The sequence below is a fragment of the Scomber japonicus genome, chromosome 12 (assembly GCF_027409825.1).
Source record: "Scomber japonicus isolate fScoJap1 chromosome 12, fScoJap1.pri, whole genome shotgun sequence".
NCBI lineage: Eukaryota > Metazoa > Chordata > Actinopteri > Scombriformes > Scombridae > Scomber > Scomber japonicus.
In genome coordinates this window covers 19,035,311-19,051,417 of record NC_070589.1, presented here as the reverse complement: position 1 = coordinate 19,051,417, position 16,107 = coordinate 19,035,311, and the positions used below count along the sequence as shown (strand labels likewise).

Sequence of the window (16,107 nt, the reverse complement as noted above, 5' to 3'; positions counted from 1 at the left end):
AGTAAATCCCTTTGTGAAAGAGTTGTGTGTTCAAGTGAGGTTTTTCTAAAAAATGTTTACATGTGAATCATGATCTTGACTGAAGGAAGAGCAATTTCCAATTTGTGTCACATGCATGAATGGGCTGAATGTTTGTCTTATCACGTCTTCAATTTTCTTAAGGCAACCATTAAGTGTTGTCAAAAGGCAGGGTATGTACTTTGAGGAGTCCGTATAATTGCCTTGCAGTCAAACATAAGTGAACTCTTCAATGTTTGAATCAGAAGTTGCATGTCCATACATGTCCTGGGTGTGTGTGTGAGAGGAGACTTGTTGTGAAATATACAGAGGAGACAGACAGAAAGATTCTGTTATGGTATTGGGACATTTATCACAAAGAGCAAGTGACTTTTCTGCCAGTAATCTGTGACATAAATGTTCATCACAGGTCTGTGTGTGTGATAATCCAGAAGGATAAAGTTGTTTTTTCAATGTTTTTTTTTAATGTTGTTGGATACACTTGCCAGCTCAGATAGTTGTTGTTGTTGTTGTTGTTTTTACCACATACATATTTTGAAAACAAAAAAGTAGGATTTGATTGCCTCTTGATTTACACATAACATATTTCTGAGATACTATTTAAAGTCCGCCTTCACACATAATCAATTGGATGTTTGAGTTTACCATGCAAAATGACATGGGTATGTGCGTTTGTAACTAGGAGACTGAATTTACAATAATCTATAGAGGGAAATCTTGTGTCCAGCAATTTGAAGTGGGCATATTTATAGATTATGGATTTTTTTATGATGGAGAGGAAGTCATTTTTTTTTTTAAACAAAATAAAAATTAGACCTATCGAACACAAATGATTAGCCATATGTTTTAAATAGGGCTCTCAAAGTTAACACACTAATAAATCATTAGCGCAAATTCATTTTAACAGCATTATTTATTTATTTACGCAAGGACATTCTGTTTGAGCCTGTAAAGGCTGATTTATACTTCTGCGTTGGAGCGACGGCGTTGGAGCAACGTCGTCGTTGTCCTTTCAAAGTTCTGCGTCGAGGGAACATGTTGCTTGGGGGTGTGACTGTGTGTGTGTCTGTGTGTCTGTGTGTGTGTGTGGTTTCAGAGGAGTCTCTATCTGTATCCTTGTTTTATCTTCCGGTCACAATAGCATGTAGCATTGCGTTATGTGCTTTAATAACAGAAAACACATACCTTTTTGTTCATTATTAATAAATAAAGCAACTGCCAGAGGAACTGACGCTTTGACCGGACCAATCACAGCCCTTGCAGTCCGCGTTGCCGTGACGCGTAGTTAGGATTTTTTGGAGGTGCACGTCAGGCTACGGCGTAGGGTCCGCATCGACGCAAAGAGCTCTGCGTAGGTACGCCGTCGTTACGACGCAGAAGTATAAATCAGCCTTTAGCCTGAGTATACCCATGCTCTCATTCCAGCGAGATTCTACTTCGTTCAGAAAGTTAGCATGGCCACCAAGACAAAATCTTCGCCTGAGATAGGGAACCAATCACAGAATGGGGAGGCGGGCTCAAGACGATGATGACCGTTGAGCTACTCTGTTTGCATCCACCATGGCGGCCACGGAGGTACAGCAACCATTCAAAGCAGCAGTAGATTGTGTGCTAAATAAATTGGAAGGCAAGTTCACTTTGAAAATAGAACAAAAACTTACATGATTTTTCCTTCATAAAAAGGATGTGTTCGCGCTGCTCCCTAAAGGCTGTGAATACGTCATCGTCTATCGTTGATATGATTGGCTGTACGTTACAGAAGCATTTGATCGACATTTGTTGATCCCGCCTCAAATACGAGGAAATGAACGACTCCTCGCCAGACCCTACCTCAAACTCACATGAGATTGAGACGCGGCCTGGTGTTAGCCAGGCTACCGGCCTGTAGTTTGGAAATAAGGAAGCGATGCAGCAGTAGCATTTTGAATACCAAGCAGAAATGAATAAAGAAACAGGGCTTATGAATGGTAAAGCCCTGTCAGCCCTGTTTTTTATCCACAAGACCAAAGTTATTTGCATTACAGAGTATGTCGAGTCTCAAATACCAGTTGCTGGCCAAGCAGCTGATAGAGATAGAGCTTCCCCGTGTGTGTGTGTGTGTGTGTGTGTGTGTGTGTGTGTGTGAGAGAGAGAGAGAGAGAGAGAGCGTGAGCATGAGCATGTGAGCGAGGAGAAGGAGATAGACTGTGTGAGTGAGAAATAGAGAGAAACTTTGTGAACGGGTGAGTGAGTGTAACTAGTCCCTAACTGATATCATAACTGATAGCAGATTTTTGGAGCACGCAGTATTTTATTGTTCTGGATTGTTTCAATAATAATAAACCTACATTTGCATAAAGCAAGCATATGTATCCACTCCCATGTTAATAGGAGTATTAAAAACTTGAAAAGTTTTAAAGTACATATAGTAAAAAAATTAAAAAGTGGGATTAATTTGTGATTAATTGAGAGTTAACTCATGACATTTATGCAATTTAAATATTTTTATCGATTGACAGCCCTAGTTTTAAAACATGTCTGGGTAGGGCAGGGGTGGGCTATCTATAGTCAATTTCTTCTTATGGACATGTGCCACGTCGGGAAGAGAAGATACAACACATGGAGAGAGACAGACAAAGAGAGAAGTTTAAATGTACTACAAGATTTATGTCTGGTCCATGAATATTAGACTTACTGTGGGGTAGCAGGTGTAATTTCTCAGAAGAAGAAAACTCAATGTCCTCTACTTGTGTCAGTATGGTGACATTGTTGTTGACCTACCCCAGACAGTCAAACTACTTTTAATAGCTACTCATCAGCTGATGTTGTTGTTTTGGGGGACACAGCTTTTTTATTGAAGTGCAGGGCTGCTAGGTAGAGTCTTGGAAGGAAAAAAACATACTTAGAAATATGGTGGAGAGCACATATAAATAATACTGTTCACATTCCCTTCAGTATTTAGAATTACAGATGGTCATAAAGCACATTTTACCCTTGCACAACATGCTAATGTCACTAACCCCTGATTACTGTAATTTAAACTGCAGACGGTCTACATGAGAGACAGGGATGGTGAGGAAATGGCCTCTGTGATTCATTGGAAGCCATAAACTTCTTGTAAAAACACTGGGGACATTCCCACCCATTGTCTCATTTTAATTTAAGGGTGTTGATAACATAGAGTTCATCTTACACCTTAAACATTATTGTGGATCAGTTAGAAAAGTTTTGGGGCCAGTCCAGCATTGTACTGACCCTCATTGGTAAAGTAGTCAGACACGAAGTGGTGAGTAAGCACATACAGGTTTTTGCCATCTGCAGTAGGAACGTTGCCATCAAAAATAAATTTGATCCACTTAACTTTTGGATGTTGTAATTACATGGTTATGCCACTATGTCAAATTGCCTCCAAAGCCCAGTGCACTTCGTGGGGGCTTGGTAGACATACTCAGATGGGGAGGGTGGTATAATTCTAATGAACCCACACTTGACATAAGAGGAGGAAGCAGTTAGTTATTACCTCAGTTCATTCGAGGTTTCATTTATTGTGGCAATTATATGTATTTTAGCATTTCATCCTAGCAAACCTGACTCCAGACTGTTCTTGAGCTTTCAACCCGTTGCGTACAGCCAGGGATATATTGCTAATGACAGGGGAGGTGGAATGACTAAGTTGTTGAAAGTGGGAAGTGGTATAGTAGCAAGGATGAATATAGATTGAATGCATACCATATATTTGTAAGGACTGTCTTGTGTCTTATATAAGTGGATGGTATACAGACCTGAAATGCCAGAAATACAAATAATCTTTTTGTGGTATATGGTCATGTAAATTCCCAAGCAGCCTATGTTTCGTTTTGAAACAGTGGAGTAAATAAATGATCTGTGATGTATCCTTCCTGCTGCAGTGCTATAATGTTTTGTTAGGTTAGCAAGGCCGTGCCAGTCTTGTCCACTGTTCACTGTTCTGTGTTGTCTGTAATGAAATGCTTCCTCTCAGCAGTGCCCTCCTCTTACCACAGGCATTAATCTCTCTGTACACAGATGAGATACAAGAGGAGCCACAAAAAGATGGAGGCTCTATGTACAGTGCATCCGGAAACTATTCACACCCCTTCACTTTCCCCACATTATGTTATGTTACAGCCTTATTCCAAAAGGGATTAAATTGCTTTTATTTCTCATCAATCTACACACAATACCCCATAATGACAAAGCGAAAAAAGTTTATTATAATTTTTTGCAAATTTATTAAAAATAAAAAACTGAAATATCGCATGTACATAAGTATTCACACCCTTTACTCAGTACTCTCTCTGTACTTTGCTCCGTTCATCTTTCCCTCGATCCTGACTAGTCTCCCAGTTCCTGCCGCTGAAAAACATCCCCACAGCATGCTGCAGCCACCACCATGCTTCACCTTAGGGATGGTATTAGCCAGGTTATAAGAGGTGCCTGGTTTCCTCCACACATGAGGCTTGGCATTCATCAGACCAGAGAATCTTGTTTCTCATGGTCTGACAGTCCTTTAGGTGTCTTCTGGCAAAACTCCATGCGGGCTGTCATGTGCCTTTTACTGAGTAGAGGCTTCCATCTGGCCACTCTACCATAAAGGCCTGAATGGTGGAGTGCTCAGAGATGGTTGTCCTTCTGGAAGGTTCTCCCATCTCCACAGAGGAATGCTGGAGCTCTGTTAGAGTCACCTCCCTGACCAAGGCCCTTCTTCCCCGATTGCTCAGTTTGGCGGGGTGGCCAGCTCTAGGAAGAGTCCTGGTGGTTCCAAACTTCTTCCATTTACGAATGTTGGAGACCACTGTGCTCTTTGGGAACATCAATGCTTTTACCCTACCCCAGATCTGTGCCTCGATACAATCCTGTCTCAGAGGTCTACAGACAATTCCTTTGACTTCATGGCTTGGTTTCTGCTCTGACATGCACTGTCAACTGTGGGACCTTATATAGACAGGTGTGTGCCTTTCCAAATCATGTCCAATCAATTGAACTTACTACAGGTGGACTCCATTATGGGGTATTGTGTGTAGATTGATGAGAAAAAAAGGAATTTAATCCATTTTGGAATAAGGCTGTAACATAACAAAATGTGGGGGAAGTTAAGGGGTGTGAATTCTTTCCACATGCACTGTATATTTATGTTCTGTATATGGCTTCCTTTTGTGTCAGTTGATGGTTCCTCTTTGTTAGTACAGTCTGGCAGGCAGCATCTTTTGTTTGCTTGCCTCCCATCTTTACCTGTCTTGATCTTGTTACTTGTGTGTATGTCACTGATAGATATACCTCAATCTAACCTGCCTTGAGAAGCCTCACACTGCTGCAGAGATATTGTACTGCCATTAAAAGGACCTTTTTAAAATGGTCTGAAAAGGATGATAAAAATTACAGAGAGGTAGTTGACCTTCCCCACAATCTGCTCTAGCAGTCTTCTGATAAATGGGTCAATGTGCAGACTCAGTTTTTTTTCCCTCAGTGAAGGGTTAAAGTTCCCATTTGTGCAGAGTTTGCATTTTTGGTTGCAGACTTCCTCCTTTAATGCAGCTTAGACTAAGGCGCCATGCTACATGTGGTTTTTGGGTTTTTTAAAATGTCTTTATTATATAAATCTGCTTCCCTGAGAGAGAATTACACAGTGTAATAGTTGTGTTGTAATTGGCCCACAGCAGGAATCATGGTTAAACCTTATTGTTTCTGAAGGATAGTGCATGACATAACCAATGCTATCTCATGCCACAAATTCCTGAGTGTCCTTTGATTGGCCAAATCAGCATGGAAGAATGTTTGCACTCTGAGTGTAGAAAAAAAAGTTTCAGTCCTTGGTCTTTCTGATGAATCTGTTAAGCTTGGACAGTCTGTGTCTCAGTGTTATAATTATGTTCATCAATCAGTATTTTCATTTTATGTCTCCTGGACAGCTGACAGCTTAGTTTCGTGCTGATCTTTTGTTGTGTGGGGAAGGGTTAGAATATACAAATAAATTCACATGAAAACATTATCAAAAGAATATATTCTCCTGGTGTTGTTTTATGTATGATTTGATTGCTGAGAATGTCAGCACACAGATCAAAAGAAAGTGCCTATGGCTAGCTGACATTCTTTGCAGTTCCAGATAAGGGACTAATCAATGAGTATGACCTTATTCATAGTCAATAGTCCCTTTTCAGTGCTTAGAAGAAGGGAGGGAACCTCAGAATATTTGTGTGCTGACACACTCAACCTATAATCAAAGGAGAGTGGAAAATACTGTGGAATATACCCTATAAATAAACTGCACTTTTTTCTTGATTAAATGTACCCAGAATCTCAATGATCAACCATCAGCAGGATCTGCTCACTACAACAACTTCAGAACAAATCCCACAAGAGGAGGAGACCACTCTATTTTTGCCAGTAATTGACCTGACAAAGGCCTTCACTTTGTCAGCAGAAGAAGTCTGACCATACTCCATCAGGGCATTGGCTATCTGCCATGTAGCCTCTTGGATGATTATGTATTCTATTTACATGTGAAAGGCACCTTAAGAGTGGTGTGTCCTATTCTGTGACATGCAGATGCAGATACAGTGTGCATGGTCTCAGAATCACCACCACTTTAACCCAACTGTACACCAATGGGAGGCTTTGGAGAGCCAGTGCTCTCCACCACCATCATTAGGGTTTTCCACTGCAGGGACTTTGGGGTAATTATATGGGGACTGTTGGTGCGTGTCTCCATAGCAGGAACCATCCCTGAAGGACAATCTCCCAGAACTTTCATGCAGGCAAAACAAGTCCCTGCCTCGGGGTATGTAATCTGTGCGGCCCTGAAAAATTCCTGAGTGGGTCTTGAGGTTGACTTGGTGCTGATTGGTTATACTCAAAGCGGGATGCCCTTTTGGTGTGTCGTCTCGGTGACGTCATGGTCAAAACTGTCAAAACCGGCGGGTCTTATCAAGGTCCTACTCTGCAATGGAGACACAATGACTGAGAGGACAGAGTGAGAGGATGTTCCTGTAAAGTTCCTGCCTCCTAAATTTTACCCAGAACTTCCTTAATGGAAGCAGGACTATTGAAACACAAAATGAGGGGATACCTTTTTGAAGATTTGTGCATTAACCTTCAGTTAAGTTTCTCGTAGAATCTACACTGTAGATTATACAGCATGCCAAGGAACATCAAACCTTTTCTGGCAGCTTGTGATGGACTAACACCTTACTAAGACAGCTTATGTTGCACTTTACTTTGTCTAGTCACCTGTCTATACCTCAACCCTGTCCACTTATCTGTCTGAAATGAATTGTGTCAGTCATAAAGAAAGGTTACAAAGAGGCCCTTATCCACACTCGCATCTACGTATGCTTGCATTCCTCAGCGACACCTGCTCTGGCTCAGTCATGTCAGCCAAATTGTGGGTGATTAAATCATGAAGACTTGGTGCCAACTGATCACTGGCACCAAATCTTACAGTCGACCAACCACTCAATACGAGGGCATTCATTCAGTCTCTCGTTAGCCCTTTTCTATTTGAAGAAGGGGTTACTGTGTATTGTTTGGCCAGTGAGTGATGCAGCCATCATACAGGTACTATTTTCAATCAACATGGGAGCTGTGGTAGTGATGGCTTGGAGCAGTTAACTTTTTCACAAAGGTTGAAGAAACATGAAAAATGTGAGTTGCAGCAAGCAGTACACCTGTGTCATATCTATGCTTGCCATTATTTTTGTAACCACTTATGATTTTTTAGGATATGGCAGGTTATTTCCTATATTGTTTTTTTTATTGTCAAATCTCGTGCAGAGCCAAACCAACAATGAATGTACAGTCTGTGACTAGGTAGCTAGAAAGCTAATTAGGAAGATGACGTCCCCATTCTTAATCCTGCCAAAGCTCTGATTGGTGAATTCTTTCCCCAACAGCCGTTAATCAGCACAACAGCAGCCAGACGCATTGGAATCCCTCAATAAATCGATAAATGGATTGAGGTGGTGATTCAGAGGTCTAGAGCCAGACTAATACTGACTCTGAGGCATGGGTATTCACAGCAGTGCAGGTAAAAGCTGCATAAGGAGAAGAGGCAATACAGATTAAGGATAGCAACTGCAATACCATTGCACTCTGCTTCTATCTGCGACTCCTGCAAGAAGGCCTGTAGCTCCACCCTGTATAGCCACAGCAGATGTGAGTGAAAATAATCATAAATCATAATTATGCCATTAAAATTAATCATAACAAGCATATGTGCCAATAGTCCCACAGTGCAAAGTCCATTACCTTTCAGTATAAAGAAATAGCAAATTGTCACTCTTTAAGGTAAACTTTATAGACCCAGTGACCAGGATCAGGCAGTGAAATCATGGCATGAGGCCGTAAGGACCTTATATGACCAGCAAAAGGTCATGACATTAGCCTGTGGGTTCAGGGAGTGGCTGCAGTCAGTGCCTATAGTGGTCAACCAATCTGTTTCACTTCTAAAACAATGGGCCTCCTTGACTGAGCTATGTACTGGACAGAAGGCTAGTGAGCTGCCAAGGCGTGCACCAGAGGCTGTGATTTATTTTCTTGTTACGCCAAAGTCAGCAAAACCAGCCAAAGCTTCTTTGCGGATTATTGTCATTATTAATTGGCTATTGGCTATTGTTGTTGACGTCATTTCCGTATGGTGCTCAGTATGTTGCCAAATGTGTTCAAAAGTCCTTTTTTGTATTTTATTAATGTGTATGTCCCACTTGCTTTGTCACCCCAGAGACCATGTGTTAACATCTTTTTAGAGTTTCTTATGTGACATTAGATTAGTTAGTGGTAGATTTATGTCAGTGGGGCACAGACTGCAGCAGGGCATTGTGGGAATGCTTATCTAGTGGCTTGTGGAGGATTAGGATCAACAAGAGTAAGGAGCTCAGGCCTCCTTTCCTTTTCACAACCTCTGGTCCTCACTCTGAAGTATGAGCTACAGAAAATATGCCATATTTGATATATATTTACAAGGTTATAATAGTTATATCATTTGTACTATCATACATCTATATCTTTGCATGTGTAAGCACTTTTCCATAGCTCACCACAGAATGTACTTTCCAGTCACAATGCATTGACCTGTGCGGTGCACATGACGCCTTATACATAACTAAAGAATTTCAAATCCCATGCAGTCCATAACCAGTGAACCGTCACTTTTCTCCCAGCAGCACACAGAGAAGGAAACTCAAGGTTAGTTGGTTCAAACTCAGCAGGTCTTGCACCCATCGCCCTGTTCTCCACTCATTGGCTTTGTCATTCCAGCTGTGATAGTGTCTGTGAACAGAGAGCATTATTCATGTCCTCAGAAGGGGGCAAGTCCTAATTGAAATTCCGGTCTTTTCCACTGGAATGAAGCAGGGCTGCCGACACCCACTGTATTATGTTGGACCTGTCACCTTGAAAGGCTCATCTGGAGACTGTGCACATTCCTGGGCAGCAGAAAAGACTAATTAGGGAAAAAAAGCGACGCGTAACAAAAAGGGGTGAATGAAACTGGACAAATGTTTGGGACAGTATGAGAATAGCAGTGTTACTGTAGTGTTCACTTTCTATGGTTTGGTGTGAACCCGTCCTCAACACTGCAGTAACTAAAGGGCTTGACTGTCTGTGGTTACTGGCTGCCAGTGTGGTGTGCATGCTAATGACTGAGTGAATGAATCAGTGCCATTCTGATAGAGGAGAATTGAGCACAAGGAACCTCTTTCTAGTTAGTTTACTCTCACAGAAGGCTACTGTCTTGGTCTGTTTACTGTCTCTGAACAACAACTGTAGATGGTGATTCATTGCTTTTATTTCATGTCACAACACTATACTGTAGCTCCAAAAGTGAACTACATATGTTTTTTTTTACTCAGACACTTACTATCGGTGCAACCCCCCCCCCCCCCCCCCCCCAAAAAAAAAAAAAAAAAAAAAAAAATTGTAGATGTTAAGCAGAAGTACTTACTTTTGAGAAGCTGGGACCAGTAAATGTTTGGCATAAATAATATAAAAGTTGAATTAACAAAATGATAAACAATTCATTAAATCTCAATCTCAAATGGTATCAGCAGTAATTGACACACATTTACAGTATAAATACAGTAGTAGTTACAATGTATGATGACTTTGTGAGGATGGCATCAGCCTTGCAATCCATGTTGTGATCTTTCTGCCTCACCTAGACAGAGGGCTTGTTCTGTTTTCCAAATGTGTTCATCAACCTCAGATTCTTTCTGTCAGGAAAAGGAAAAATCACAGCTTCAGTTCATGATTTCCTGGTGAGAGTAGAAAAGCTTGAAAAAAATAGCATTTGTTTTGATGTCATACAGCACACACCCATTATGTGTCCTTTTCAGAAATCCTAATAACACACACACACTCTCTTGTCCCTTATCTTTTTGCTCTCTGCCAGGGATTGAGCTGTGCCTGCCAGGGTGGCGTTTTTCCATGACCATGGTGGCTAGTTTTGTGATGCTGGGAGGCCAGCTGCTGATGCCAGGTGTGGCATACCTGTGCCGTGACTGGCAGGTACTCCAGGCTGTCATCATCTGCCCCCTACTGCTTATGCTGTCATACATCTGGTAAGGAACAGACCCAAGCATCTGCTGCACTTTGGCACAAACTTGGCTTACACTTCTGTTATTCTTTTTAGTGTTTTAATTTAGTGTTTTAGAATTAAAACATCTGACATTTGTGTTGTCCAAATAAATCCTTGTTAAGCCAAGAAATGTACAGTGTTTATCAGTGATAAAATTGGAAACAATTGATATTTGCCAACACTAAATTCTGAGCAGAATTAAATGTCTTCTCCTTTCTAGTGACCTCTATTGTGACTTCAGTTTCTTTTTCTAAAGCACAACCAATAAATATAAATGTGTTCACCTCCATTTATTCTAACATGGTGCACAGGGGCTTTACAGATGTATACAACGTCAGCAGAAGAAAATCCAAGAAAATAGATTTTATTGAGTGTCAAAGACCTTGGTATTCTTCCAGTGTGTATCTAAAGAACAAAAGGGGTTTCCCCTCAGAAATAGTACTTCAAAGCACTAATGTGATCAAATATCAATACTGATGATATAATGAACTTCAATCAGTGTGGGACACAGGGAGTGGAATCGATCGAAGGGGATTTCCACAGCAGAAGGAGGATGATATAGTGCAGAGGTCAGGCACACCGCAGTGTAGTCACTGGTGAATGGATGTGTGAGAGAATGAAAAATGTTCAAGCTTCTTTTTTAAAGGTCGAACTGTCCTCACATCTGATGCATTGATGAAAGGAACTCATACACAGATACCTTTAGATGTTGGGAGCATGTTTGGTGTCTGCTTTGATGCGATCATGGCTTTGTTGGCTGACAAAAGAAAAACACAAAAGACATAAAATGGATTGTGATACTGATCCCTTTCTCATAATTAACTGGACATTGGATAGTAAAACTGTCTTGAAGCCAGACAACATTTATGGACACAAACTGAATTAATCATCGATAAAGTGGCTGACTCTGCAAATTTACAAACACAGCTGATTGGGCTGAACAGTTCAACACTGCAGGTGATATAAGTTTGCTGATTTTAGAGAAACAATCTAAAACAAAGCTGGTGCTGCAAACCTGCACTTTTACTTGCATAGACATTTGTTTCAGGGAAATCCAACCAAAAGAGGGATGTGGCTTTATTTTTGTTTTGTTTTTGACAACTATATTCAATGTATGTAATAACACAATTTATAACCTACATTTGCATACCAGTACAGTTTTCTGTATGCATTTAACTCTTGAGAAAAATATGTTGACATGACATACTGGGTAACAAAATCAAGATCAGCCTTGGTAAAAGGAGGATTCACTTCATTTTGACTCATTTTTCATGTCTTACTAACAAGGACTTCCCCCGTCTATTTGACAGGATCTTCCCAGAGTCACTGCGTTGGCTACTGGCCACTCAGCAGTACGGCCGTTCCAAGTGGATCATGGGATACATAGCACAGAAAAACCGAGTGAACATGGAGCTCGACACAGACAACATCCTCACAGGTAATAAATACATTGGCATTAATTAAAGAAATCAGCACTAAATAGGCTAGGTTTTACATTTGAATGTGATGATTATGGGATGTATTTGTTACTGCATTTGTTTTTCATTAAAATAGTCATTGTGTCATTATGTGTTTGCTGCTGTGCTATCTCCTAAGCTTATTTTTCTTTTTTTTTCAAGGACAGGATGTGTTGTAGTATCCCCAGCTGTGCTTTCCTAAATAAGGCAGATTGACAAGGTTATATCCATTGGTGGTGTGGTTACCATAGAGACAGACCACTCAAAAGGTAGCGGTGGGTGTTTAGTGTTGCAGTATGACACCCTAGGACTTCATTAATTTCATTGCAGCTTGGGTGGGTGGACATGGCTGACATGATGGTGTACAGATGGCAGATGGACATAGGTTAGGCACTGTGACCCCAGGTTAATTGTTAGTGTCTGTACCTAGAAGACCTACTAGCGGAGCGGGCAAAGAGCAGAGTGAACTGTGTGTTGTTGTCAAAATTGATGTAGCAGATCGTGTTTGTAGTAAGCTTTAACAATGTTGTTCACTTAGCTATACATTTTTCCATTTTTTGTCTGTCATTGCTTACTGTACTTGTCAATATATTTGGGGAACAAAGGTGCTTCTTCTGGGAAAAAGGCTTAAAGAGGAACCACTCAATGTGAAATTGCACTTTTTTAGAACTCAGAGACTGCATGCTGATGCAGCATTGAGTTCTTTTCCCTAGACGTGCATTTATATTTTTATAGTTACTGGCTGTCCCCAACCCTTACAGTAAGATCCCCTACTTTCATTTGTTTAACACTCTCTGTGTAATTGCTGCTATAGCAGGCTAGTTAAGAAACATTTTCAAGCAATGAGACACGAAAGACGTGTGTGAGCACTGATAAGGAATTCATACTGATTATAAAGTGGAAGATGTGGACAGACCTTGGCTGGGATAGTCTTACTCAGAAGTTTGTAGCTTTGCCAGAGGAAAGCATGAGTGATACCGCCAGAGATAACCTTGAGGCAGGGGTGTGGAATGTTGTCACATGCTTGAGTCAACATACACATACAGTACCGCAAAGCAGAGGTGTGTTCCTGTAGCAACCAGCAGTCTGATACCAAAACATCTTCCATGTGCCATGTCGCATAATACCAGTGGCTCAGGGGTGTTGCCCTTCTCAGACACTGTTTTTGTTCCCCTGTGAGCATCGTCATACCTGTCTCACAAAGCAGCGGGAGATGAGTCGTGTGGGGGAAAAATGCACTCATTAAAAATACATGTGGAATATCTGGTTGCGATAAATCAAGGGTGTCCTTGTTTGACTTTTTGAAGAACCCATACTGCTGTCAAACACTGCTTTGAAAGTCAGTTTGACAGGATTATATCAACCGGCCTGATGTAAAGGCTGAGATCAGTTCATCACAAGTATATTGGTGTTGTGTACGTTTGGCGTACATAGGCTATTTTAGTTTTTTTACTCTTGTTTTTCTGAAAAGTTTTAAATATTCTTGTTGTATTTTACTTTTTTATTTTTTAGGTATTTTGACTCATTCTTTTCACTCTTCTCAATTAAAGTTTGAAATATTTCTGGTGTATACTATTATGGTGTGGGATTACTTCATTTCCAGTTAAATTGATTTATCAGAATTTACTGTTATACTTTTACTGTAAGGTTTTCTCATTCAGATGTCCTTCCTCAGTATACAGCTTTGTCACAATGAACTGTGATAATGAGGGGTGATAAAAATGTGTTTTCAATATTGCATATTGGCAGTGATATTCTCATCAAATTGCATTATTATTTTATTATTTGTTTCTTACATATCTGCATAATATTTTATAGACTTTTCTCACATGTGAAGATATAAAATGTTATCAAGAAAGTTATGGACTACACATACTGTACTTGAAACACAAGCAAAAATGATCACCTGTTATATTGCAGTTATAAACAACAATGACCAAGAAGCAACACTTATGCATTTACACTATGTTCAGTGACCACAACAGTCTGGCACTTTACACTGTTCAAAATGGCTATCCTTTGTAGTACTACACTCAATGTCATAAAAATAACTTTTACTCTCACATGTTGTTATCAGTCTCGAAAGTCACATATTGTCTCTAATATAAACTTGTTTTGCTTGTTTCCAGAACTGCAGGGAGCTCTTCAAAAGAAACCCAAAAAGACATGCATTGTGAAAATGGTCGGGACGAGGAACCTGTGGAAAAATATTGTTGTGCTGTGCGTCAACTCGTAAGTATTTGTCATATCTGTACTGCCGCTTAGTAGTTTGGACATGTCTGTGTTCAAGGTGGTGTTGTGTGTGTGTGTGTGTGGGAGTATCTGAACCAGAGAAAGGAGCAAACAAAAGCAGATGTGTGTGAGTGCTTGTGTATGTGTGTCCAGGGCGAGGCAATGCCAGTCAGACATGCCATTTTGTGCAGTCAAGATGCCACTATTGACCTGGATGCTTGATACAGCATTGATCAGCGGCCATCGCTGGCTTTGTCCAAGCGATCTACCTTTCCATATTTGTGCCGCCCTGCCTTTTCATCTCCAGTGGGATCTCTCCTCTTCTCTTTATTTGACATCTCAGCTTTATCTTGGCAGACCCAGCTTTAGCTCATCTTCAGCGTATGGTGTCCCTGACTCCCTAAGTCAGCATTAATTTTATATGAGCTGTGGCCTTATGAAACATTAGACAACTGGGAGAAAAGGTGTGACTGTTTGCTCGCCTTTTTGTGTATGCTTGCAGGGTGTGTGCTTGTGTGTCAATAAGTACGTATTTACATTTGTGCTCTGACAACCTTCAATAGCATCTTCTGTCCAGTATCCCATAATCTAGCCACTGTATTCTGATATTATTTATGTTACCTCTTACTTCACCATTTTGTATTGTGTATGTTCTTTACCCAGGCTAACAGGTTATGGGATCCACCACTGTTTCGCCCGCAGCATGATGGACCCCGAGGCCCAGGAAACAACCATGTTCCATAACTTCTATGCAGACTATTACACCATGGCAGGCATCGCTGTAGCATCCTGCCTGGCACTGTGCCCAGCGGTGGGCCTGATGGGACGGCGGGGTGGCCTTCTCATGTTCATGATTATCACTGCCCTGGCATCACTGTTGCAGCTGGGCCTGCTCAACTGTGAGTACCTCATGAAGAACACACGTCCACTTCCATGTGAAATTTGACTCTTTGTTGAAGCAGGTCTTGTCTTGTTACATCTGTGTCTAGATCTAGGTTACTGGCTTTAGATATCTTGTAGTCTATGTCAGTACTCAATATTAAAGACACTGGTGGTGACATTAGTCTGGTGTATATTTCTATTATTGTCAAAAACAATTAAAACACATACATGTGGCACACAGTTGCATTTGTTTATTTGGCCCTTCATTACAGTAAACATGGACACTGTAGTTTATTTTAATATATTAGTCAATCACCTGAGGGCCATACACCAGTGCACCAGTGTTTTTTTAAGTCAAAAACCTCTTTTTAAAGATTTACATGGGTAAATGAGTGGCAGGATAGGGAAATTAGAAAGTATTGAAAGACAACCTAATGTATTGCTTTTGGTCTTTGAAATATATTTGGCAGCATTATCCATTAATCTACACAGTGACTATTAAACAATTAACAGAATACAAAATATGCTGAACAAGGTTTTGCCGACAGGTTTTATAAAGCATAGTCAGAGAGAAATATTCATCATAGAGGAGATGACTTGCCAACTTTGAGATTCAGCCAAATAATATGATAATTTTTTCAAAAGTCTGTCCCATGAATGAATGAGGGTTATGGTCAGGCAAGCTGGACTTTAAGAGTTTTGATGTGATGTGTAACACTGATACACAATGAATTGGTATGTGTGTGAATATATTTACCATACAATATATGTCAGTAATTGGGGAAAAAAGTATTTATGACATGATATTGATTTCAGCCATCCAGTGTTTGATGTAGAGGAGCTGTTTAAACCCATCTCATTGTAACACAAACTGACTGTCCTTACATTTGAGATATCCTGATCAGTTCTAGTCTAAGTTCTGTCTCTGGCACAAATGCTGTAATTACTAAC

General features: G+C 40.5%; 1 protein-coding gene across 1 annotated transcript in view; it reads left to right on the top strand.

The window, feature by feature from the left end:
- The window catches only part of slc22a23 (solute carrier family 22 member 23), a 38,283-nt gene that overhangs the window by 14,601 nt on the left and 7,575 nt on the right, over positions 1 to 16,107 (top strand). Inside the window, exons 4-7 of the mRNA XM_053330208.1 lie at positions 10,400 to 10,568; positions 11,896 to 12,023; positions 14,172 to 14,274; positions 14,938 to 15,173. Of these exons, the coding sequence (XP_053186183.1) occupies positions 10,400 to 10,568; positions 11,896 to 12,023; positions 14,172 to 14,274; positions 14,938 to 15,173 (636 nt within the window). The remainder of the gene's footprint in view (positions 1 to 10,399; positions 10,569 to 11,895; positions 12,024 to 14,171; positions 14,275 to 14,937; positions 15,174 to 16,107) is intronic.